Consider the following 27,368-nt stretch of genomic DNA (forward strand, 5'->3'; position numbering starts at 1 on the left):
GGAGGTTTGGGGTGTTAGCAGTGGGAAGAAGGAGGATTGCGGTGCTGGTTGTGAAGGAGGGTTGTGGTGCTGGTGTTGGGGAGGAAGAGTGTTGGTGTGCTGGTGGTGAGGATTGTTGGGTTTCTATCATTGAGGAGGATGAGGGTTGGAGGTCTAGTTGTGAGGAGGATGAGTATTGAGGTGCTGGCTGTGAGGAAGAAGAGGGTTGAGGTACTGGCAGTTAGGAGCAGTAGTGCTTAGGTGCTGGCAGTGAGGAAGAAGAGTGTTGGGTGCTGGCCAAACTTATGGAACATCAAATAACAGCAATTCTCAAGCTGAAGTATTTTCTGGCAAACAGGTGTGCACAAAATTAAAATTTTTTTTTTTTTTACTTCTATCAACACAAAAGTTAGTAGACATGTGCAATTCGTTTCTAATTCGTTTTTTAACAAATTTTGCCAAATTCGTTAATTCGGAAATATCCAAATTAACGAAAACCCATTTTTCGTATGTTCGTAAATTCGAATGTTCAAAAATTTGTACATTCGTAAATTCATACATTTGCACATTCATTAATTTGTGCATTCATAAATTCGTACATTCCTAAATTAGTAAATTCAGAGATTTTAAATAATAATTAACTAATAATAACTTAACTGTTACTACTTATTAAATTATAGGTATTGGAATTTCCTTTCAAATTTGGCTGTTAGTGAACGTAACAAATATAAAATCTTTTCGACGTTACGAATTATCCGAAATAATGAGTGCCGCATCCAAACGAATGGAACGTAATGAAATAATAATAATTAACAATAATAATAAAAACTTTTTATTATTATTATTTATTATTAATTTGTCCTGTTCCATTTGTTTGGATGCGGCATTCGTTATTTCGGATAATTCGTAACTTCAAATAAATTCGTATTCATTAAGTTCACTAACAACCAAATTTGAAAGGAAATTACAATACCTATAATTTAATAGTTAGTTACTCTTTCAGATTTTCTAATTTTCGTGTTTACGGAATTTCGAATTTCCAAATTTACAAATGTACGAATGTATGAATTTGCGAATATACAAATTCTCTAATTTATGAATGTACGAATATACAAATTTACGAATGGGCGAATATACGAATTTACGAATGTATCAGTTTACGATGATTTGCGATCATAACGAATGACCCGAAAAAAAAAAAAAAAAAACGAATGAAACAAAAAATAAAACGAACACATTTTTTGCCAGTGCACATGTCTAAAAGGTAGCAATATACCCGTATTAGTGAAATGAGACAAACATCTGATGGCTGTTTTAATATCAATATTTTATCATGAAGATTTTATTCATGATAGATAAATACAAAGTAAGACATTTCTTAAACCTTTGATTATTTACATATTTTCATATTTAAAAATGTACATACTTACATTTTTATTTAAATTTTTAATTGTTTTTCCTTGTAATGCTGTCTTTGTGTTGGTAGGGTGGCAGTGATGACGCTGCAAACAGTTAAATAAAAAAGGAATTCCCAGGCCTAAACCTTACTGTCCCTCTGCAAAAGTAAAAAGGCTGCTCACAATACTGGGGGAAGGGCCAGGCAGCAGCAAACATATACTGTAGGCTTAGAATCCTATGGCCATAGGCTTGTCTACCTTCTTCAATTCTTCCTAGAAAGGCCATCCCTAGCCTGGTGAAGCAAACACAAGCAGGGATGGCAATTACCGGGTACTACCTTGAGAAAAAGGAAGTCCAAGTCCTATACACCACCTTGTCCCTATGGCCACCAGCACGAACACTGGTCCTTCAGATCTGTGCAGTAATCCAGTGTGAGACTTTACCTCTGTGCAGAAGCTTCCTGTAATAAAGACCTGTCACCAGGGCAGGACTTAGGGTGATGGGGGCCCCTGGGCTTGAGTCACTTTCTGGCCCTACCTTCTATACATTACCGTATTTATCGGCGTATAACATGCACCGGCATATAACATGCACTCCAAGTTTAGGAGGGCATTTTAAGGAAAAAAACTTTTAGGAGGGAAGTTTAAGTAAAAAACTTACATTTAAATGCCCATCAATGCAGCCTTATCAGTGTCCATCTGCAGCCTTGCCCATCCATCTGCAGCCTTGCCCCAGTGTCATTTGCAGCCTTGTCATTGCAGCCTTGAAGTTTAAAAATGCTGGCACAGAGATACAGAGTCCTGTGTATCTCGGCGGTTCTCAGGTCCTCTCGGCGGCTCTCGGGTCCTCTCGCAGTCCTGAGCGGAGCCGAGAGTAACCAAGTGTACTTGGCTCAGCTACAGTCGCGCCCATATGTCCATCATAGGGCGGGACTGGGCGTGACTGTGAGTGGGGTCGAGCCGAGTACGTATCTCGGCGGGGCCCCCTATTGGGTGGGGCCCATGGGCTTGAGCCCAGTCAAGCCCAATGATAAGTCCAGCCCTGCCTGTCACTGATGCTCTCTGTCCCAAATGTGTAAATTGTTGGTGCTATATAAATACCTGTGATTATTATTATTTTTATTATTATTATTATACAGGATTTATATTGCACCAAAAGTTTGCACAGCACTTTATAATGTTAATTATAATGGCAACCAGGATTGCAAAGGCTCGGCAGCCTTTTGACCTTGTCATCTCTAAAACAACTTCATTGGATCCTTTGTAAACTTTCAAGTTGAATTTCTGAACCATGATTGCACCTACAAAGGTCAATGAGAACTTATTGTATATTCGATAAATGCATAATTGAAAAAAAACTCCTTTTCTTAATATAAAAATGCATTATGTGTACTTTTCCCATTGCTACAGTACAGAATCATACGTATTTACCACATTCAGCCATCACAATGAAATATTTTTTGATATAGTGAGCCTTGAAGGCACCAGTGGGTCAAGGTCAAAGTGCAGTCTGTTGGGTTGTATGAAGTTTGCCCTTTCATGGAAAGGTCTCTAGGACAGAGGTCCACACCAATAAGTGCAGTGGGTGGAATTATCTGGAGAGATCTACAGTATAAGATTTGTCCCTGAGTTAGCAGTAGTCAACACCTTGTTATTTATTCACATTAGACTCCATTCACCGAGCTACATTGCATGTGTTGTTTGATGTAATCACTGTTCTTTCCAGCTCTTGGTGGCTCTCACTGCTGGAAATAATCATCGTTTTGGCAAGTAAAATTAGTAATAGCTTGGTGAACTCAGCTTTTTTTCAGATATATTTTTTATAAAAACTGTTTTTTTAGTCTTTCTAGGTTGGTTGTTCCAAGGACTGAACAAGGCATGGGTCTGTTTTCTTCAGAGTTTTGTAGAATTCTTCCTCTGCTCCCTTTGATTTGACCATATGTAGCAAAGCTCTGTTTTGTTGTAATTTCATGTTGTGACTTTTAATTGACTGCTCTTCGTGCTCCGTAATAATCTGTTTTTCATTAAGAGACAACAGCATAGGCTCAAGAACTCCCAATCTATGGCAGAGATTTTCATAGTTTTCTTGAAGAAAAGTCCTGGCTTTTCCTAGAAAAAAAAAGTGTACACAGATTACAACATTACTAAAGCTTGAGTATACGTTTATAGTCGTAGGTGCAAGACATAAAGAAAACAAAGCACTAGATTACATTCCGGTAGTTCTGGATAGAGTCGGGAAGGATTAGAATCTTTGTTGGGATTTTAGCGTTGTCTGGATGGAACTGATGCCAGCAGAAATGAAGAGAGGGAAAAAACAGGATCTAATCCTTCCCCTCTACCGAAAAATAGTGATTCCTTCCAACAGCATAGGAATTGGGAAGAAATATCCCCAATGAGAATGAAAATCACAGGTAAAAATTGTTTTTTTAATTTATTAAAAAAAAAAAAATCTCAGTAAAAGGGAACTCTTTCATATATTTTTATAACGTTATTTATACAAAGTTGGGACCTCCATGTTTTAATATTTGTTGTTCATTTTAAAAAGTGTAGGGCAGGGATATGCAATTAGCGGACCTCCAGCTGTTGCAGAACTACAATTCCCATGAGGCATAGCGAGACTCTGACAGCCACAAGCATGACACCCAGAGGCAGAGGCATGATGGGACTTGTAGTTTTCCAACTGCTGGAGGTCCACTAATTGCAGATCCCTGGTGTAGGGGATAATTAAAAGCCCTGCCAGATTTTGATCTGATCTCTTTAGGTAAAGGATTTGTTTAATCACTTAGAGAGCAATTAAGTGTTATGCTTGTTCTTACAAGCTGAACCCAGCTTTTACATTTTTCCAAAAAGGCATGTCATTTAAAAGAGAAATCACTTGGTACCCATTGTATTGATCCTGTATGCCGGATGTACTAAAACAAGTCCTTGAATATGTTTAATTGAATGCACTTGCCTTGGTAATACCATGAACAGGGATGGAAAAAGTCTAGCTACACTAAAGTTGGTGATATGTTTGGTAATCCATTCTTTTTATTGGGTTATTTTATTTTAGACTATTTTAGCAATGCTAATGTAGAGATGTATTCCCTACACAGCCTTGATGTGTTAGTGGTTATTTTTGTAAAGACTCTTGTGGAATCTGTATAACCTTATCTGCCAAACTTATTTGAGAAAGTTTCTGAGTTCTGTGACATGGTGTGGTTCTGTCTGGTAAGCTGCCCAATCCCTGATGAGTTTGCGGGCTATACCATACTATGGCAAGGAACATCCTACATGGCAGTTTTCCCTTTGGGAAGAGGTCCTCTGATGCCGCGCACACACGACCGGACTTTTTGAGGGACTAGTTCCAACGGTCTTTCCGACGGACTTTTGGCGGAGTTCCGACGGACTTTCCGAATGAGTGGACTTGGCCACACACAATCACACCAAAGTCAGACAGACGGATTCAAACATGATGACGTACGACCGGACTAGAATAAGGAAGTTCATAGCCAGTAGCCAATAGCTGCCCTAGTGTCGGGTTTTGTCCGTCGGACTAGCATACACACGAACGGATTTCTCGGTTCGGCGGAGTTCAGGTGGGAAAATGTAAAACATGTTCTATTTCTAAAGTCCGCCAGATTTTTGGCAAGCAAAGGTCTGATGGAGCCCACACACGATCTAATTGTCCGGCGGACTAGTTCCGTCGGACCTTTGCTGTCAAAAAGTCCGGTTGTGTGTACGTGGCATTAGAGTTCTTGGTATTCTTGTCTGAATTCCCTGTAGGACAAAAGCAACGTTTGTGGGTCGTATAGGAAGGCCCTGACTTACGCCTACCCTCTTTAGGCATATCTGTAAGGCAAAAAGGTGCTCTTTCCTCCTGTAAGGTTTTCAATTATTTCACCCAGCATTTCGCCAAAAAGACAATTTCCTTTCTCAACTAACTCTTTAAACATAGGATCCTATGCAGGATCACTGCAGAAATTCACGTACCGGACTCTGGATTGTCAATTCAAATAGGCCCGAAGGTACTTGTTGTCTTGTTAAATCTTGTAATAATAATATGATCCATTTTCTAATGATTCTGGAAACTAATACTGGTCCAGCGGAGTTCCGGTGGAAAAATTTAAAACATGTTCTATTTCTAAAGTCCGCTGGATTTTTGGCAAGCAAAGGTCCGATGGAGCCCACACACGATCTAATTGTTCAACGGACTCGTTCCGTCGAACCTTTGCTGTCAAAAAGTCCGGTCGTGTGTACGCGGCATGAGAGTAGACCTGCTGAGTGCATGTTGGGAAGCCCTTGGGCTGCATTGTGGCATAGCTGCATTGTTCCAGTGGAACTGTGGACCCTAAATTATGAGACCAGCAACCCAGAAAATCTGTAGGAGCACTGAATCGTGTTGGGCATTACGCTTTCTTGTCCATTATCTTCAAACTCTACAATAAAGGGTTTAGAAATGCATTCATGGACTGGACCTGCCAGTAAACGATAAAGCCTGGAGATAAGGTGTTCTTAGAAAAAAAAAGTCCTACTTGAAAGCCTACGGCCCTTCAAATTCTATGATAAAGAGTTTGGAAATGCATTCATGGACTAGACCTACCACAAGAAAATATTAATGCCTGGACAAAAGGAGTTCTTACTCAGGTGCTCTAAAGTGAGTGAGTGTATCCTGATAGCAAGGATAACTTGCCACAAATTTGTGGCAGTGTGGAATTGTAAATCTGTTAACTCGCTGCACATCTTCACTAGCAAGTTGTACAGCACTTGAAGCACAAGTTCTAGTTGACGCTTTTCCAATATGTAGAAAATTTCCGTGGCAGGTCTATAGCAAGACCAAAGTTGCAGTGGTGAGTCCACAGCAAGAGCTCTGCAAGTCTACAGCATAAAAATTCAGCCACAGTGACCCCCTGTGGTGGGATGACTATTGCGCAACATTCCTGAACCAGTACTTGCAGCAGACTTGCAGAATGTTTGCAAAGAAAGTTGATCTGGAGTCATGCAATGTGGACTTGCTTCAATTGTGCAACAAACTTGTGAAGCCTGGCAAGTCTAGCAATAGCTTAACAAGTCATTTTCAAACTTTGAACACAATTGCTTGCTATCTGGGTAAGTGCTGTAGGGAAAGGGTCATCTTATATGACTTCCAATCCTGAGACATCCTTAGGCCGCGTACACACGGGCGGATTGTCTGCCCAACTAAGTTCGTCAGACAATCCGACAGACAGTCCGTTCAACTTTTGAATGAACGGACTTGACCACACACGATGAACAGACAGTCCGCTGAAAGCTTGCGCGGTGACGTATACAGCACGTACGACGGGACTAGAAATACGACGTCCAATACACTGCAATGCAACCTTCGGCCGTGTAAATCCTTTCTGAGCATGCGCCATACTTAGTCCGTCCAACTTGCCTACACACGAGCGGACTGTCCGCTGAAACCAAGTTTGGACGGACAAAACCAAGTTTGGACGGACAAAATTACGGAAATTCCGAAAGACTTTGTTCGTCAGACAGTCCGCTGAAAAAGTCAGCTGAAGCCCACACACGAGCGGATTGTCCGCTGAAACACGGTTCAGCGGACTAAGTTGGGCAGACAATCCGCCCGTGTGTACGTGGCCTTACACTTACTAGACAACAGGTAATGGTTTATGAGGAATGTGAAATCACCACAATGAAGTGGACAAAGCCAGATTTAAAAGAAGAAAAAGTTATAATTCAGTTATTGTGTAAGAAGCCTGCAAATGCAAGAAGAATAAGGCAGGGATAGTGTAGTGAGGTGGACATGCCAAAGGAACTAGATTGCAATACTTGGACCTAGAATTAGCAGTCCTTTATTTCAGGGGTCTCCAAACTTTCTAACTAAATGGGCAGTTTATTGTCCTTCTGACGTAAGGGGGGGGGGGGCAGACTGTGGCTAGTGGGAGTAGAAAAGGCCATCTTTGGTGTCAGTGGGAGGAATAGTCATTGAGAGTAATGTCACCAGCACACCAGGATCTACAAAAATGGGTCCAAAACTTTAATCAGCGGCCACATAGTTACAGCAGAAGGCAACGTTTCGGAGCCAGGCAGGACCCCTTCATCAGGAAGGTGACATACAATTTTCTTTCCTTAGACCATGGGTTGAAGAAAATAAAATTGCTTAATTCCCCCATCAACACAGTGAGTGTTAATGGGGAAATTAAGCAATTTTCTTTTCTTCAACCCATGGTCGAAGGAAAGAAAATTGCATGATCTATGGCCAGCCTTATTCTCTACACAATAGATACAGTATTATTGCCTCCTATACAGGTTAAGAGATACAGAAGAACTTTACAGTCAGCATTTAACACTGAACATTTGGCTTGTATTGAACACATGCAGAGAACTGACCTATCACTATACAATAGATATTTATTGTGCATACACATCCAAAATTCATGTTTTGTTGAATCTGTAGTCCTCTACTATGAACTGTAGAACAGACAGCAATAATCAAAACACTTAACCCCCCCCCCCCCCTCCTCACTATTGTACTCTGACAGCCGCTGGCAGTGATCATATGAAATAAAAAAACCAACAGGCCTTCTTGTACTGAAGTTGATCGATAGATTGAGTTCAATACAACTAACCTGACTATAGATGGATCATAATTGTACCAGTTCCTGCTGAACCGGCCAAATTTCAATCTGTCTATGGTCGGCTTAAGTCTGCAAAAGTGTGAAAACCCTTGTCAGCTTACTGGAAGGAAATCTCCTAAAGTGAAGAGAATATCCCTATTTAGAAATATTTCACATTGGAAGATTTACCCTCTCTTGTTCTGGTGGGAAATCTTGCATTTACCTTCACCTTTTTTTCCTAGTGACAATGCTCACCAGGAAAATAGAGGGGTGAATGTCCCCCAGTGGGGGTACAGACAGCAGTAACATCTTCACAACCTTTCACTACTCTGTTCAAGAGAAATGTTTTGCCTTATATACACAAATTATATATATATAAGACTTTACTAAATTAAACTTACCCAACTCAGATGGAGAGCTACTGGTTGAAGGAGTGCCGTTCATTGCTTTTGGATCTTCTAAAATTGATTAAAAATATATATATTTTTAATTTGACAGAATTGTGAAATGTCTGCTTACAATATTTTCTTATCTATCTATCTATCTATCTATCTATCTATCTATCTATCTATCTATCTATCTATCTATCTATCTATCTATCTATCTATCTATCTATCTATCGTGTAAAGCAGGGATCTCCAAACTTTCCAAATAAAGGGCCAATTTACTGTCCTTCAGGGTTTAGGGGGGCTGGATTGTGCCCAGCAGGAGTAGAACATTTCCTGCAGTCACTGGAAGTAAACAATATCCCCTTTTTGGTTTCAGTGGAAGGAAAAGTGCCCCATCATTGTTGTCAGTGGAAGGAATTGTACCCCATCATTGGTGTAATAGGAAAAAATATTCCCCTATGACTGGTATCAGTGGGAGGAATTGTACCCCATCATTGGTGTCATTGGATGAAATATTCCCCTATGACTGGTATCAGTGGGAGGAATTGTACCCCATCATTGGTGTCATTGGAAGAAATATTCCCCTATGACTGGTATCAGTGGAAGGAATTGTACCCCATCATTGGTGTCATTGGAAGAAATATTCCCCTATGACTGGTATCAGTGGAAGGAATTGTACCCCATCATTGGTGTCATTGGAAGAAATATTCCCCTATGACTGGTATCAGTGGAAGGAATAATGCCCCCATCATTTGTATCAGTGGGAGGAATAATGCCCCCATCATTTGTATCTGTGGGAGGAATAATGCCCCCATCATTTGTATCTGTGGGAGGAATAATGCCCCCATCATTTGTATCTGTGGGAGGAATAATGCCCCCATCATTTGTATCTGTGGGAGGAATAATGCCCCCATCATTTTTATCTGTGGGAGGAATAATGCCCCCATCATGTGTATCTGTGGGAGGAATAATGCCCCCATCATTTGTATCTGTGAGAGGAATAATGCCCCCATCATTTTTATCTGTGGGAGGAATAATGCCCCCATCATGTGTATCTGTGGGAGGAATAACGCCCCCATCATTTGTGTCTGTGGGAGGAATAATGCCTCCATCCTTGATGTCTGTGGGAGGAATAATGCCCCCATCATTGGTGTCTGTGAGAGGAATAGTGCCCCCATCATTGATGTCAGTGGAAAGTATAGTATTAGTAACCCATCATTGGTGTCAGTGGAAGGAATAGTGACCCATTATTGGTGTCGTTGGAAGGAATAGTGACCCATTATTGGTTTCAGTGGAAGGAATAGTGATCAATCATTGGTGTCAGTGGGAGGAATAGTGCTCCATCATTGGTATCAGTGGAAGGAATAATGCCCCATCATTGGTATCAGTGGAAGGAATAATGCCCCATCATTGGTGTCAGTGGAAGGAATTGTGCCCCATCATTGGTGTCAGTGGGAAGAATTGTGCCCCATCATTGGTGTCAGTGGGAGGAAAAGTGCTCCGTTGTCAGTGGCAGGAACTATGCCCCAATGTTGCTGACAGTGGGGGGGGAATAATGCCCAAAGGGCTAGATAAAAGCAAGCAAAGGGCCGCATTTGGCCCCCGGCCACAGTTTGGAGACTACTGGTGTAAAGTTTACAGACACTAGATGGTAGCTGCCACCTAGCAAAGTGAAGGGAATACTCCTCTTAGACAGGTGTCACATTGGAAGATTTACCCTTTCCTCTTATTCTGGTCACAACTCAAAAATTTGGGATTTCCTTCTCTTTTTTCTCAGTGACAATAGAGGGGTGAATCAATGACAACAATAACAAATTGGCAGAGGGTCTAACCCTTCACTACTTTGTCCAAGAAAAAAAGTTTTGCCTTTCCGTAGATTAAAGGCTTTACCAAATGCAACATACCTGAATCAGATGGAGAACTGCTGGTTGATGGAGTCCCAGTCATTCCATATAGATCATCTAAAAATTGATTTGAAAAAAATGCATATTTTATAATCTGACAGAATGGTAAAATGTCTGCTCACAATACTTTCTTCTCTAGATGTAATATCTATCTATCTACGCACACTTGAGCCACCAAACTAGCTCTTATGAACAATTTTTATACAATCACGATTGGCTTTGGGTGAACTCGCATATTTTGTGCCTACGGCAGCCTTTCTCAATCTTTTTAACCCTAAGGAACCCTCAAAATAATTTTTAGGTTCTCGGGGAATCCTTACCATAATTGATCATACCTAAAGCTTATGGTAATGTTAGTGTGATCAATGAAGTTGAAGATGGTTTTAAATAAAAGAATAAGTAATTTGGTGTGCCTAGCATATTTAACAACGAAGGTTGCTAATTTTGTTACAAACTCCCAATATTTTCCTCAATATTCTTGAAACAAATGTTAACAACAAAAAAAGAAAGGCAGACAGTAAAAATTGTGGTGACCTCCAACATTAGACGTCAATGTAGAAATAACCCTTTACATTGGCGGTTAGTGGAAAATTGCCCCCTTGCATTGATGGTCAGTGTAGATGAAACAGCAATCAACCATTGTTTACTGTTCATGGAACTCCTAACACCCTCAGGAGGAACCCTAGGGTTCCACTAAATCCCAGTTAAAATACCCTGGCCTACAGAGAGGAGAGGTAAACAAAACGTGGGACCAAAATGTCTTCGAGGAAAGAAAAATTGACGGGGGATGAGTGTCTGACCACTGCAGAGGTGGCCTCACCATATCCTGACTGAGTATATGGTCTCATTTTTTTTTTTTTTCAAACCACGGCCATAGGAGTCGTGGTCTCCATACGCTGAGGTGACGATGGCCAATATATTTTAAAAAGTGTATGCAGTTTGGAATAAATGGCTCGATAATATTAGGCAGTGTCTGTGCTATAGTTCATTAGTTCTAGATTCACAATTAACCACAGAGGCATGACGTTTTGGATTTGGAATTGTTGTCTAATTGTTAGGGAACGTCTTGGCTAATTGTTAGGGATCATTTGATTTTTCCCTAAGTTTGGCCTTTCTCTTCTACCACTAGGTAGCTGTGTATTTGGTGGTACTAGATACGAGAAGGGCAATGAAAGGTCAGATTATGGGTATATGGGATATCTCAGCCAATGGGCAGGGTCTTTCTTGAATCTCTTGGCTTGCTATATATTTGGGTGGAGTCAGGTGATCAGTGTTCTGTGCCACCTGGATGGCTGTCTGGGTGGACGTATGTTGTACTGCCCAGGCTGTTAGGCCGGAGATTGGGCCTATCCCAGACACCTCTGGCTGCTAGGCTGTCTGTGGGCCTATCCAGAAGGGGCAGAGCAGCGCAGGGTTGGGATTGCGGCTTGAAGTCCAACCAGAAGTGACGGTTCTGCTGGCCGGAGAACCTGTCCTGGTCGGAGGTAGAGTAGAAGCTGTTGCCAGTAAGGGATCATCCACTTTATTACCAGGGACCACAGTGAGTAACTGAAGCAAGTACCGGAGCAGTATTCTCACCAGAGCAGCCTTGTGTGTCAAGCCATCGGACCAAGCGGGCCAGTGGGGTGAAGCTTGAGGTATCTGGAGTGCCAAGCTAGGGACCCAGCAGAGAGGTGGGGGTGACGCTTGAGGAAGATACCACCATGGAGATTGGAGTAGTTTAAGGGATTCAGTGGCAGTAAATCATCTAGTCTAGTGAGAGACTGAGAGCTCAGTGGACTGAAGAACTACGAAGGAGTGATTGTAGTGGAAGTGAAAGAGCTGTTATGCTGTCTCCTATGGCAAAGACTGTTGCCATAGGAGACAGCATTTCTGCACATGCAGATATGGTGTCTTGCTGGATGCCTTTCCCTGCATGGCTGTTCTCCTGTTGAAGTCTCGGAGTCTTCCAATTGAACTTGCAACTACCTATGGGTGTCCTGGCCCAAACCCTCTCTCCCCCAAAAGTTTGTTAAGAAAAATAAACTCTTTTGCATTCAAGAAGTGTCTGGCACCCAATAAATTTAGCTACCTTGCACCCACCATGCCTCACAACCCACCATATACAGAAAGATGTCAGTTGTCTCTGGCCCTGGAAGTTCTCATTAGATGGAAGGAGGCCTAGGACCTTGCTACAAATATAATAAGTAGTCTTACCTTCATTCAACACACAGCTCCAGATATCTTCTTTTTCAGCCTTTTCAGAGATATGCAACTTTACTGTAGTGCACTTTTCAGGTACGCGGAGTGATGCATACGGATAATGTTCTGAGACTGAGTACAGACAGTGCAGTTCCTGAAATTATGAGGATGTTCAAATTATACATAATACAGTATAACGATAGACTGCTGTTTATTGTAAAGCACAATAAAAAGGTAGAGGTCAGGATTTCTACAAGCAGCAAAAAATATATTATCCTCCATTTAAAACTGTTCTGCTGCTGGCTAATTTTGCACTGCTTTAATTCCTGTAGTGAAGCCTCAGTCAATGCTCTTTATCTTTAGTGAATTTGGGCCTAGCCTTGCTCATTGAAATTATCCTGCTGCTGGCCAATTTTACACTGCTGTGTTATTTGCTGTCTATTAATTCTTGTAGTGAAACAGTTGCCTGTTCTAATTTTCTCTGGTACGCTGCAACCAATTCTCACTTATTAAAATGGTCCTGCTGCTGGCCAAATTTACACTGTGGTGTCCTTGGTGAGTTCCTAATCCTTTAAGAGTTTGATAGAAATTGGCCAATGGCAGGATAGTTTTGCACCAGTTTGAACTGGGACAGAACTAAAGTGGTTGTAAATCCTTACATGTACCCAGTGAAGTGACTGACCTCGGGTGATACACTGAGATGAAGCAAATCTGCTTGCATAAGTGGTACCTGTTTATCTGTTGCACTTTCTTCTCTACAGCCATTCAATGTGCAGAATTTATAAAGCTTGTCTGAGATGTCAGAAAAAGGGGGCAGAGAGCTGAAGTTACACTGTGTAACAGTGAGGAGAGCTCTGAGCTGATTGGAGGGAAGGGACACATATGTCAGATACTGTAGGTGATGTCTCCTGAGGAAGCGGCATAGCCGCGAAACCGGTTGAGAAACACGTCCTTCCTACATCAACATGTCCCCACTTATTTGTGGGGTCCCCTGCAACCATTACCAATTTGTTTACATTGTAAAGATTGATTATGAATTTTGTTGTTTCTTTTTGATTTATACACTTTTGTTAGTGTTTTTTAATGTATTTAATCAATGTAAATTACATTTTACTATCTGTGATTTCCATATCTATTTACCGCAACAGTCCCATTTTTTGTTCTCAAGGGTATCTTCTGGCGTAACCCTTCAAGCTCTTTTCTCTCCATTCCCTTCTAATGTTGGGTTTGCTGAATTTCGGCTAGGGTTACGAATTATGAATATACTGTTTATACATATATAAAACCACGCTGGTCAGCATTTTACCTCGTTTTCTAATGTTACTCCTTCTGATCCTCTTATAGTGTATGTGATGTCCTTATTAACAAACTTGATGTATGGAGATTTGTCAATCCACCGAAATCCCAATCCAGTTTCCTTTGTCTCTATAACCTGGTTGAGAGTACAACAAAGATTATTTGTCAATTTAGGAAAGCATAGTCAATTTAATTATTATCCCTTAAAGCCACTTAAGAGTAGACTATTGGCCCCTATAGTTGATGGAAAGGATCCTATATACCCTTCAAGATAAGATGCACCTGTTTAATCACAAGTGGGAGGCTTGGAAAACCCATAGGCAATGGACATGTCCCTGAAATGATATAGCACTTGCTTGTGCCACCACGAGTTGAAGGATCAATGCCATTGGGTATGTTTTTGACCCTCAGTATACATATATCTGTACAACTGTCGATTCATATGCCCCGGAGATTTTCTGTATGCTTCTGAATTGTTTGTTTTATGGTTTAAACTTATATTTGGGACATATACTCTTTTTTTGTATACTGTCATGATAATATAGTATTTTATATACTTTAATAAAAAGTTTGTAAACCAAAAAAAAAAAAAAAAAAAAAAAAAGAATATCAGCCCCCATAAAAACAAAAGAACATCTATTTCTCTATATAAATCTAAATTAGACACAGGCAGCACTGCTATAGGGCATACAAGGACCCAGGATCTCTCTAATGTCATCTACCACATTAGTTAAACAATATTTATTCTTCATAGGTCAAACAAAATGAACCACAGAAATTAAATTATTCAAATAACCCAAATCTTTTATTTAAATTATCCATGCCCAGTGGCATACCTATCCTATCTGGCACCCGGAGGCGGACATTTTTTTTTCCACCCCGCCCTCCAACCCCAAATCTTGGGTGTGGTCAAATTGCATTGACAGTGGAGGATGCTTAAAGGGGTCTACTCCCCCCATACTCAGCACACGTATGCCACAGTCTCTTTACCCATAAAATATTCTTTAATAAATACAATACTATGCAGTCATCAGAAAAAGAAAGTGTTCTTAATGCACCCTAATGAACACCACTCTGCGCCACTTGGACCAATCACCTACGGTTAAAAATATTATGGTAATAATGTACCTTTAGGCTCGGTTCACACAGGGGGCGATGCGAGGCGACACGACTTGCCGTGCCGCGACCTGACAAGTCGCCCCCGTTCTGTACTACGGAACCGTTCTAAGAGGAGCGACTCGAGTCGCTCCGACTTAGAAAAAAGGTTCCTGTACTACTTTTGGGCGACCTGGGGCGACTTGCATTGACTTCTATACAGAAGTCATTTGCAAGTCGCCGCTGAGGTCGCGGCAGGTCGCGGCGCGGCAAGTCGTGTCGCCTCGCATCGCCCCCTGTGTGAACCGAGCCTTAAGCAGCCACTTTAAACAAGGTAAACAAACATGTAAAGACAATATTAAAAAGGTTACAAATAAATGTCCTCTTTTAAAATATTGTAGCAGCGCTTTTTGTCCACATTCAAGAGAAACCAGATTTTCATAAAAAGTCAAAGAAAGACCAAACTGTGTAGTAGCAGGGGAGAGATATTAAAAGGTCCTTGCTGTGATTTTTAGAAAGCTTCCACCCAAATGTCACCACATGCAGCACAAACTCCCCAATGGGGATGCACTCACCAGAAAACCAGCATTAATGGACCTTTAAAATCAAAACTTCTCGACTGCTCCACTATGACCATCCACTAGATGTCAGTACCATTTACCCAGGGTTCCAGTGATGCTACATTTAGAGGATGAATACAGATGCAAGTTTTAGTCCAACATGTGCTCTGGTAGCTGGTTCCTTACTTTATAAATGTCACTGGCAGGGAAGGGGTTAACACTAGGGGGGCGATCAAGGGGTTAACTGTGTTCCCTGGGTGTGTTCTAACTATGGCGGGGATGGAACTGACTATGGGAGGAGTCTGATCGGTGTTCAACCTTAGTATGAACACACGATCGGTCTCCTCTCCCCTGACAGAACCGGGATTTGTGTGTTTACACACACAGATCCCGGTTCTCACTTTGTCACGAGCGATCGCAGGGGCCCGGCGGTCATCGCCCCTGCCAGGCACTCGCATCAGCTCTGGGGAAACGCTGCAGGAGCGCGCGCGCCTCCTACAGTGTCTTAAAGAGCCAACATACAGCTACGACGGCTCACCCAGTGGAGCCATCCTGCCACAGTGTAACCTGCAACGGCTGGTCGTGAACCGATTAATAAACAGCCACTCACCTGTCCCATGGTTCAGCAGTGCACTCACCCACGCTGTGTTGTTCCCTTGCCCTCCCTCGGTGGCGCTGACATCTCTACTATGGGCATCTGAGTGTGACGGCTTTCTGCTTCAAATTCGGACACCCGCCCCCTCACCCACCCCTCCTCCCCAAAAGCACAAACAGGAGTCGGGGAGGAGGCCTTAAAGCAGAAGTTCCACTTTGGGGTGGAACTTCGCTTTAAGGCATCCCCCAAGCCTGTACATTTAAAATGTCAGTGTTTTTTTCCTGTTGCCCTCGAAGCCCCATCAAAAGGACCCCCTTTCATTCTTGGCTTTGGTATGTGTCAGCCATAGCAATGCCTAGCCCTTCTTGTGTTTCTTCGATAATGGATTTCAATCAGTTTGTATTGGCCAAATTTAAGCAGGGGTGCTTGGCGAATCTAACCCAAGTAGATCCACTTAGTCTTACAGAAGATCCAACAACATATGAGTGAAAATACCAATAAGGAAAATACTGCGCTAATCTGTGAAAAAGTAAACAAAAAGCTGCTACATACGAATGGGACAAATATTCATATAGAGATAGTTAGTGAAAAATGTACCGCTAATAACACAAACCGTATGTTCATGTCAAAATAAAGTGAACAACAATTAGAAACATCAATTAGTGACTACGCGTAGAAGGACCCGCCACATAAACCGCTCAGCCTCCAGATGGATAACCTCAGTAGATGTATGGACTTCTTTAATTTGATAACATCAGAAGAATGGTATAAGTGGATACTCTTACCAGAGTCGGTGGATCTGCGACAACACGCAGATCCACCGACTCTGGTAAGAGTATCCACTTATACCATTCTTCTGTTGTTATCAAATTAAAGAAGTCCATACATCTATTGAGGTTATCCATCTGGAGGCTGAGAATATGAGTGCCAGCTGCAATTTACAGAGTCACAAATTCATAATGCAATAATTTTTTCACGTCCCTTCATTTTTCTCGATCTAAAACATATCCATATCAGATATATTTGAACTACTCTCCTGGGCCAATTTAGAGCGTGATCCGGGCAACAACCATTGAAATGTAATTTTGTAGCAGGCTTACCCTTTTCACTTGACCTTTAGACATGGGCACCAAGTAGACATGGATCAAGAAACCATTTGTAACTTGTTTGCAGTATATGAGAACAGTTCCACGTGCTTGAGCTTGCTTCCTTTTACGCGTTTGGGCATTTTCTATAAGGACTCCAACTGATGTATAAGTAGCGCCTTTAAGGATCACATGGGATGATTCCACTTCACTCGGGGATACCAAGTTGAATATTCCATCTTCAAAATGAGCGCATTTAAGGTATGGCTTGTTTATTTCAAACTCTGTACGTGATTGAGGAATGAGAGTAAATAAACTTTTTTCGATCATCCATTAATGCAGATATAATTATTAGTAAAAAAGGTTATAGAATGTTACACCCGCACTGACTGGCTGGAGCTGCGATGTTGTCACTCCCGCGCATTTACATGGGAGTTTTCTTCCTGGCAAGGTCAAGCGTCTGCCGGACTTTCAGCTGAGAATCCCCGGTGCACATGCTGCACTGAAGTCAGCGGCTCATTGCAAGGGGAATATCCCCTAAACTGTACAGGTTTAGGAGATATTCTTTTTACCTACAGGTAAGCCTTATTATAGGCTTACCTGTAGGTCAAAGTCAAATATTTGACTATACAACCCCTTTCATTCCCTTTCTGTCAGTAGCTTGTAAAGCTCCTACTCCATCATAGCCACTGGTTTCAGCTTCCCAGTTTTGGCTATGATGCATCCCTGTCTCTCTGTCCACCTGCAAGGTGATTGATGTGGCCAGTCTCTGGATGTGGACCAAACCTGATTTAATCCAGCTAAGCCTGCAGTCTCATGCTTGTGATATTGCATTAGTAATATGTGCCCTTCGAACATATTAGTAATAATATGTGCTTCACTAATACTTTTTCAAATTAAAGATGGAGCCGAGATCATTATCAGTTTGTAGCCCTCATTTGGTCCATCATATTCTCTGACGTTGTTCACAAATGTTTTTGGCTCTGGTGCTACTGTACCTCTCCAAGAAGGGACCTCCATCCTGGGTTATGTAGACCAGTGGCCATCAACCCTGTCCTCAGGACCCTCTTAGCCCTTGTACACACGGTCAGAGATTCCGACAACCAAATCCGTCAGAGTAATTCCGACTGATTAATTCCGGAAGAGATGTTACATACACACTTTCGGACTAAGTTGTCGGAAAATCCGATTGTACATAACGTGATGATGTTATTTCGTTACGACGGGACTACGTTCAGGCTAGTAGCCAATAGCTTTGGTCTAGGAATTTGATCTGAGCATGCGTGGCACTTTGTCCGTCGGAGTAGGCTACACATGATCGGAGTATGTCCGATCGGAGCATTTTGTTGGAAAATTTTACTGGCAAGTTGGAAAAGTTGGTCCGTCGGATATTCCGACGGAAACAGTCTGATGGAGACCACACACAGTCGGAATATCTGACAAAACGGTCCGATAGGACACATTCCGTCGGAATGTCCGACCGTGTGTACAAGGGCTAACAGGCCAGGTTTGCAAGATAACTGAAATACATCACAGGTGATATCATTTGCTGCTCAGTGATTGCAGTATTCTAGTCTGCATCTCCCCAAAGTAATACACAAAACCTGGCCTATTAGTGGGCCCTAAGGACAGGGTTGATGACCACTGATCTAGACTATCTGCTCTTGGGAGCGTATTTATACCAGGCCTTGGTTGCCATCCTGAAAGTAACTTTGAATACTCTAGGAGAATTTGTTTGGGTTCTAAATGTCAAGAAGTCTTGTCATCGCTCATACCTCTGCCTCAAAAGCCTAGATTTAACTTTCAATACTTAACCTTTCAAAAGGTTTTACCACCATTTCAAAAGCTCCAGAAATGTCTAGAGACTGTAAGCCTCTGCAAATGGATCGCTGTTCCTTCCTTCGATCAAACTTCAAATTAGCCAAAATTTAAGCCGCTCCCATTCCATTCATCTTCTACAACTAGAAGTTCTCTGGAAATGGGACAAATCTCCAATGTCATAGCTCTTCAACGAGACTGTCCCTCAATTGGTGGCTAACGTCCCTAATTCTGAAGGTGGAAATGTACCCCTGTTTGGGTGGAATGCTGAATCTTTCTTCTGAATGGCCTTACTTCAATGGATAGTTAACCAGAAAGGACATCAATTGAGAGTTCAGTTTGACATGGGGGGGGGGTTGTCCTCCTAGTTGTCCATTTATTTTTTTTTATGCTAGGAAATGGCAGCATAACCCACTTATATCTGTTCGATCTTCAATCAACTCTGCATCTCCCAATGAACTCAGGGAAAATAATTTTATGGAAAGTACAAAAATAATTAATATTTACAATTTGTGTTCTGTCACCTGAGAATTCAATTTGTGTATGACAATAGTTAAACTAGAGCCATAATGAACGGTAACAATGTGATGGGTCTTTACCTACAACTGGACAGTCTTGGAGTCATTTTCAGGGAAAAGGATGCAATATGCATAGACTATTGACATGCAGTATTAAAAGTAAGTTTGAAAAATAGGATAAATAGGGCAAAGTGTTAAATTCTGTATTGAAGTGATAAAGCTGTAAAACGTATAACAGGAACTGGATGAATGTGGGGGCATCTTGTGGGCAGCCATGGCAGTAGGTCAAAGTCTCCATCGCTACAACTTACTCATTTATCATGTTTAGCAGACTGTAATTCTAACTTACCTTTGGGACACAAAGAATGAGGTAGGTACACGTCTGATATTTCATGAGGTGCTGATGTATTTATGTTGAACAGAGGGCTCCTAATCTCATATTTGTTTTTGTAATTATCCGGCATAAGATTATCCCAATTCATAACCATTGTAAAGTCAATGACCAGTGGAGAGTTCACCAACAATTGAAGTTTGCTCTTGCTGCACTGTAATAGACCAGCAGATTTTGCATCCAACCTAGAGAAAGAAAAAATGCCACGGAACATTGGTTAAGGACCCCCCAACTTTTTGTATCATCATTAAGTTATTAATAGTTCAGGTCACAGTTATTATCATTATACATGTATGCAGAATATTTTAGACAGCATCCGAGTTCCATCAGTTTCTATCTGAACTTAGTATAACTTGGCTAAACCTTCTGTTGTGGTGTTGTAGATTTCATCAGACCCTATAGGCACTATGGGGTTGATTTACTAAAAGCAAATAGAGGCGGAGATTTACTAAAGCTGGTGCACTTAGAATCTGATGCAGCTGTGCATGGTAGCCAATCGGCATCTAACCTCAGCTTGTTCAGTAAAAGCTTTGACAATAAAACCTGGGAGCTGATTGGTTTCTATGCAGAGCTGCACCAGATTTTGCGCTCTTCACCTTTGTTAACCTCCCTGGTGTTATGATTATTTCAGATTTTTGATGCTGAAAGCGTTACAATTATTTTGCATGGAAATTTGGCGTTTTATATTGTAGGCCAGTAATTCTTATGCCGTGTACACACGACCGGACATTTTGACAGACTTGGTCCTGCGCACAATCCGACGGACTTTGCAGCTGAGGTCCGCCGGACTTTCAAACGAACGGACTTGGCCCCACGCGATCACTCCAAAAGTCAGACGGATTAGAACACGATGACGTAGCTCATAGCCAGTAGCCAATAGCTGCCCTAGCATCGGGTTTTAGTCCATCGGACTAGCACACAGACAACCGGATTTTTCGACCAGACTTGAGTCCGTCGGAAAGATTTGAAGAAAGTTTTATTTCTAGGTCTGCCAGAGTTTTGGGAAGAAAAAGTCTGCTGGAGCCCACACACGATCAAATTGTCAGATGGATTCCAGTGCGCCAGACCAAGTCCGTCGAAAAGTCCGGGCGTGTGTATGCGGCATTAGGAATAACTAACTTAAATCTGTCCAAACAAGAGTCTAGTAGACATCCCGGGTATGATAAAAGTTTGAAAAACAAAATCATAAAATATAATAAATAACTATAAATAACAAATAATAATAATAAAAATTATTCAATAATGTAATCAAATCAAAAACACTGAAATTTGCAGAATTGTCGCTGTCACTACTTTCAGTGTTTGATGATGGATTTCCCCACAAATCACTATCGCTCAATTCTGCAAGTGATTGTAATTATTATCTCTGTTTTCTAGCTGGTATAAAACCACTTTTGATGTAAACGGACGGTTTTGGTTGCTATGGACAATCTTCAGTTCCCAGGCAGAAAGAACAGTATTTATAATATAAAACTGCATGCAGGGCACTGAACAAACCACTAGGGACAAAAGGTATGTGAATTAAATCTGTAAGATTACAGTGTACTGTATATGTATTGTTACTTTTTGAATTTGGCGCTGTTCTCCGTCCCCGTGCGTTGCAATGCTCGCAGGGAACGGAGCTCGGCTCCGTGATACATCGAGCGGAGGACGGCTCGCACACAGTGCGGGGAGACATCGCAGGATCCTGGGGACAAGGTAAATAAGCTGTACCTGGATCCTGCGATGCAATCCCGAGTGGGGCTCGGGATTACAGCTTTTGGTGCTGAAAATCTACCCTGAGCTACAATTGGGAATTACGCCAGGGAGGTTAAATAACCCCCAGAATGTGCACTTTGTAAAGTGCAGTTGCTCCAGAGCTTAGTAAATTAGATAAAGCTTTGCTTTACAAAGAATACCCAATAGGGTTGCCACCTGTCCAGGATTCACCCGGACAGTTCGGGTTTGGAATCCTGTGTCCGGGTTTCAGTCTGCCTGAAACCCGGACAGACTATTTAGACTGGGCTGTGGCTCCCCAAGTAGCTTAGATAGTAACACAAAAATCTGTTGCCATTCAGGATCTGCTCTCTGAGGGTAGGTTTGGCATCACTGGGGGGGGGGGGGCATGATGTTAGTAAGAGCAGTTTGGCCACACCCACTGTTTGCCGCAGCGCACTGCATTACCACTTTCCTTGGGGGGCACCCAAAGGTGTCCCAGGTCTTTTGTAATCCTATAGTGCAGGGATATCCAATTAGCGGACCTCCAGCTGTTGCAAAACTACAATCCCCATTAGGCACAGCAAGAATCTGACAGCCACAAGCATGACACCTAGAGGCAGAGGGATGATGGGACTTGTAGTTTTGCAACAGCTGGAGGTCCGCTAATTGCATATCCCTGCTATAGTGTATACTACGAAAAAAATGTGCCCATGTGCCGCTAAAGTGTTCGGGTTTGGCTTGAAGAAAGGGTGGCAACCCTAATACCCAATCACGTGCAAGGAAATAAAAAAATAAAAATAAACAGCATTTTTGTTTGCACATGATTGGATGATGGAAGTCAGCAGAGCTTCTGCTCATTTGCTTATCTCTGGAGAAACTGCTCTTGCAGAGTGCAACTGCACTTTGCAATGTGCACAGTCTATTTGACTTTAGTAAGGCTGGATTCACACCTATGCATTTTTTGTGCTTTTTGCATTTTGCAGATTTGCACTACAGTCCATTTAACATGGTTTCTTATGGAACACGATCTGTAGTGCAAATCTGCAAAATGCAAAAAGCACTAAAAATGCCATAGGTGTGAACACCTATGCCTGTAATACATTGAAAATGTACTCATTTTCAAATTCAAAGCAATGTGGATAGAATCTGCATAAATAAAACATTTCTTTGCAGGTATAATGGAAGAGGAGATACAGGCAGACATCCAGACATTTCCCAATAACAACTCCCAGCTGAATAGTGACTTGTACAGGTTAGAAAAGCTTGTCTTGCTAAGCCTCTTCCTCCCCAGTCACCTGCTTTTCCTTTCACTATTGACCAAGTGAGAAGGTCAGAAATCTTACTAGGTTACAGTATAGACTGCTTAGCAGCATGTAGCAGCTATGTGGATGGTCAGATAACGCAATTGAATGGCTGTCCTCAAAAGCCTAAAAGATTGAAATGCTTTGTGATCATTATCCATACCTGTGAGTCCCTTCAGTTATGACAGGGTCCATTTTCACTACCGTAGAATCTTGATGCTTCAGGCAAGGGAGAAAAGGAAAATGCGTGTCAACACCAAGAAAATGAATTTAACTGATATGTCTAATATTTGATGAATGAGATCATTTATTTTTAAGATGTAAAACCTAAGTGTAGCTAAAAGAAAAAAACAAAACTGAAATATCAGCACTAGGGACATAACTTACAGTCAGTAGGATGCGTCCCTTGTGCTGATTCCTCTTTTTTCAGTTGAAATCCTCCTCTGTCCCTGTCTGTACCCTCCACCCCATGCCACCATGATCTTCCGGTGTGGCAGGGGTTAATATAACACAGCAGTTATAAGTGTGCAAAAGTGCAGCACACGGAGTTCAGTTGTTATAAAATTGTAATGGATGGCACAGAATGCAGAGGTTTAGGAGTATGTAACATACAGCTTAGCGTAAAGAGTGCAGTGGTCAGGATTGTGTAATATATAGCTCAGCCTACAGAGTGTAGGGGTAAGAAGTATGCAATATTAGTTATAGCATACAGGGTACAGTGGTCATGATTATGGAATATACGGTGTACTTTGCATAGTCCTGACTGCCATACTATTTACAATCTGCTGTTTGGTATGGATCCCTTAAAAGAAAAATGTGGAATTGAAAAAAGCTAACAGTCATACTCACCTAGGTGGATGCAGAGTCGGTCTAATGCTCCATCTGTCCCCCATCACCTCTAAGACTGAGAACTGATCAATCAAACAACACTGATCAATGAGCAGAGAGCCGGTGACTGTCAGTCAGTGACTCTCTGGTCTGCCCCTTCAACGCTCACTGGATTGCTGGGCTATGGAGGGGATGGAAGCAGCTGGCTTAAGCTCACAGCGGCACACTGAGAGGCTAAGCCAGTTGCCGCTCAGGCATCTGAGTGGATCCCAACATTAACCACTTGACATCCGCACTATAGCCAAATGACGGCCACAGCGCGGATCTGAATTCCCGGGAGGCCGTCATATGACGGCCTCCCCTGTGCACGCACCCTGCATGCACTGTGGTCACTGAGACTCGAGTGATCACCGATCTAAGTAAGGGGCTGGTCCCAGTCCCTTACCATGTGATCAGCTGTCAGCCAATGATGATAAAAATTTAAAGTCAGGTTTCCTCCAGAGTTTGAACCAGCTGCGTAAAGTCAGCCGACAGTGGACTTTAGCCCGCTGCCGGCTAAATACAGGTCACAGGAGTGCAGAACTAAGTGCATTCCTGTGACCCACAGGAGAAGTAGGGTCAAAATAGTTTTGGCCCTACTTCTCCTTTTAGTGTTATACAGTATATTTGATAAGAAATCATCCTCCCCTTAAAAGCTGTGCTTCTATGACCTCCAGGTGATTCTGTATTTTGCAAGCAAAAAAGGATATAATGGAAGTTTCATTTTTTTTTTTATGATTGTGCTGAGGTTTATGTGTGTCTGAAAGACTTTTACAGTAATTAAAAACATGTTTTCTGAGTACAGGTACTGTGGCATATTTGTCCCATGTATAAAGCAAGCAGGCACAGGGTACTATTTAATTATGCCACTTTAAGCTCACCCGCTTACTGCCAGCGCAGTGCGTCACTCCAGTGTACTATGCACGTTGCATCATTGTTCTCCCTAGATGCCCCAGTTTTTTTTTTACAGTCCTAGAAACCCCCCCCCCCCATCAGCTTTGGGTGGGCAATGCAATCGGGCACAGGGTCTGGTCTTGTAACGACGTAATAACACACTTTGGTTACATACAAAAAAAAATATTCACAAGGGTTACATTTCCACTATTACCTTATGCACAGCATCCTTTACATCTGTCTGGTCAGTGTGTCCATTACAGGGTTTATCCTCTGAAACATCATCTTGAACAGAATGACCATTTAAGCCTAAAATATAGTGGGAAACAAAAGACATTTTTGATTTAAAAGTTTTTTTTTTTTATAACAGATTATGAATAAATCGAATATAATTAATTACAACAAAGTTAGAACTATTAGTTTGCACAAATATTCATACAATTCTAAGTAATAGAACACAATACAGTGAATACAAGGGGGGTACACTCCACCACACTGCAAAGTAATGTAGCAGTGGCACTATGCAACACCGAATAAAGCACTGTTTATAGCACTGTTTATAGCACTGTTTATAGCACTGTTTATCCTTGGTAGCACTGTACAAGAGTTATAACTATCGTCCCTGAAATCACTGTAATGCCGCGTACACACGATCGGATTTTCCGGCAGAAAAGGTTCAGACGGTCTTCCAGATGGACTTTTAGTGGAGTTCCAACGGACTTCCGAACGAACGGACTTGCCCACAAGTCCGTTCAATTTGAACGTGATGACGTACGACGGGACTAGTAAAGGAAGTTCAATAGCCAGTAGCCAATAGCTGCCCTTGCGTCGTATTTGGTCCGTCGGAACAGCATACAGACGAATGGTTTTCCCGATAGGAATTGAGTCCGTCGGACAGATTTGAAACATGTTCTATTTCTAGGCCCATCAGAATTTTTTAAAGAAAAATGATCAGACTATCCCACACACGATCGAAATATCCGATGAAATTATTCAGTCGGACCTATTCTGCCGGAAAGTCCGGTCGTGTGTATGCGGCATTATTTGTCCCTATCTACTCCAACTCCAACATATACTAACAAGAGGCTGATGGGAAAGGAGGCTTATATAGTAGAGAAGAGGCAGGCACAATTAAAAAACATTCATTACTGCCCACATTATGCCAACTGACAGAGTTCACCAGTGGCGGCTGGTGCTCAAAATGTTTTGTGGGGGTGCAAAAAACTGAAAAATACAGAAAAAAAAGCCAAATGCAGCCACTTGTGCCCATCATATGCAGCCACTTGTGCCCCATCATAAGGAACCACTTGTGCCCCACCAAATGCAGTCACTTTTGCCCCATCATATGCAGCCACTTGTGCCCCATTGTATGCAGCCACGTGTGGCCCATCGTATGCAGCCACGTGTGGCCCATCGTATGCAGCCACTTGTGGCCCATCACATGCAGCCACTTGTGCCCAGCATATGCAGTCACTTGTGCCCATAAATTACAGCCACTTGTGCCCATCATATGCAGCCATTGTACCCATCATATGCAGGCACTAGGCGAATCATATGCAGCCACTTGTGCCCCATCGTATGCAGCCACTTGTGCCCCATCGTATGCAGCCACTTGTGCCCCATCGTATGCAGCCCCTTGTGCCCCATCGTATGCAGCCACTTGTGCTTCATCGTATGCAGCCACTTGTGCTCCATCATATGCAGCCACTTGTGCCCCATCCTATGCAGCCCCTTGTGCCCCATCCTATGCAGCCACTTGTGCCCCATCATATGCAGCCACTTGTGCCCCATCGTATGCAGCCACTTGTGCCCCATCAAATGCAGCCACTTGTGCCCCATCAAATGCAGCCACTTGTGCCCCATCAAATGCAGCCACTTGTGCCCCATCGTATGCAGCCACTTGTGCCCCATGGTATGCAGCCACTTGTGCCCCATCCTATGCAGCCACTTGTGCCCATCATATGCAGCCACTTGTGCCCAAACAAATGCAGCCACTTGTTCCCATAATATGCAGCCACTTGTGGCCCCTAATATGTAACCACTTGTGCCCCATCAAATGCAGCCACTTGTACCTATCATATGCAGCCACTTGTGCCCATCAAATGCCTCCACCTGTGCCCATCAAATGCCTCCACTGTGATCCCTGCCTACCCGATGTCTGTCCGGCACTTACTCCATCTTAGTGGCCGGTCAGGCAGCGGGTGGCGTCGGTGAGCTGTGGGACAGCTCAGGTGTTCTCCATGCTTACCTCTCCACTGTTCTTCTGTTCTGCTAGGCGTTTCTTTTTCCTTCTTAGAAGCCTCTTCCAATGGCTCAACGCTGTGTCCTTTGTGGTCCCCAACCACGAAACAGTCAGAACAGATACACGTACTATCCTCCGTACAATAATAATCTCGGAGTCTCCAATGTGCACGGCATTTTCTATTTTCCAGAGAAGTAGGGTCGATCAGACGGTGTGCCTCGTGTTCTGCTAGGTGTTTGCCGCACACAGATCCGAAACACTGCACACATGTTTTACCAGCTGGTGCTGAACAGTTCATACAAAGCACTGCAGAGGTTTTTTCCCGCGCGCACCGCTGACGCTCCACCCTGTCGCTGAGCTCTCGCTTCTCCTGTAGAGAAGGTCTTAAAGAAAACCTTTTCCCGCATGTAGGACACGTATAACATCCAACTTCATCCTGATCCCTCAGCTCTATCTCCATACAGCCCCGGCAGAAGTTGTGTCCACATCTCAGGGTGACGGGATCGGTGTACAGGTTTTGGCAGAGAGAGCAGCGTAGCTCAGAGTGCAGCTCTGCAGACGCCATGGGGGAGGACTG

General features: G+C 42.5%; 1 protein-coding gene across 1 annotated transcript; it reads right to left on the reverse strand.

Moving 5' to 3' along the window:
- Window positions 1-1,280: 1,280 nt before the first annotated feature.
- LOC143923595 (caspase recruitment domain-containing protein 8-like) lies at window positions 1,281-27,368 on the reverse strand. Its single transcript, XM_077447380.1, has 10 exons — window positions 26,798-27,368; window positions 24,764-24,858; window positions 22,952-23,007; window positions 19,748-19,974; window positions 17,078-17,346; window positions 13,738-13,863; window positions 12,447-12,585; window positions 10,251-10,307; window positions 8,359-8,415; window positions 1,281-3,485 (listed from the first exon to the last, which is right to left on the reverse strand). The coding sequence occupies exons 1-10, from the start codon at window positions 27,354-27,356 to the stop codon at window positions 3,223-3,225; spliced, it is 1,848 nt and encodes a 615-aa protein (XP_077303506.1). The 5' UTR covers window positions 27,357-27,368; the 3' UTR covers window positions 1,281-3,222.

This window comes from Lithobates pipiens, unplaced genomic scaffold (genome assembly GCF_037356315.1).
Source record: "Lithobates pipiens isolate NorthernLeopardFrog02 unplaced genomic scaffold, aLitPip1_a1.2 Scaffold_22, whole genome shotgun sequence".
In the NCBI taxonomy this organism is placed as follows: domain Eukaryota; kingdom Metazoa; phylum Chordata; class Amphibia; order Anura; family Ranidae; genus Lithobates; species Lithobates pipiens.

Coding starts and splice junctions, on each gene's coding strand:
- LOC143923595 (XM_077447380.1), bottom strand. CDS start 27,356: ATGGCGTCTGCAGAGCTGCACTCTGAGCTACGCTGCTCTCTCTGCCAA. Junction 24,859..26,797: donor AACAGAAGAACAGTGGAGAG/GTAAGCATGGAG, acceptor ACTATATTTTAG/GCTTAAATGGTCATTCTGTT. Junction 10,308..12,446: donor GAGCTGTGTGTTGAATGAAG/GTAAGACTACTT, acceptor ATCAATTTTTAG/ATGATCTATATGGAATGACT.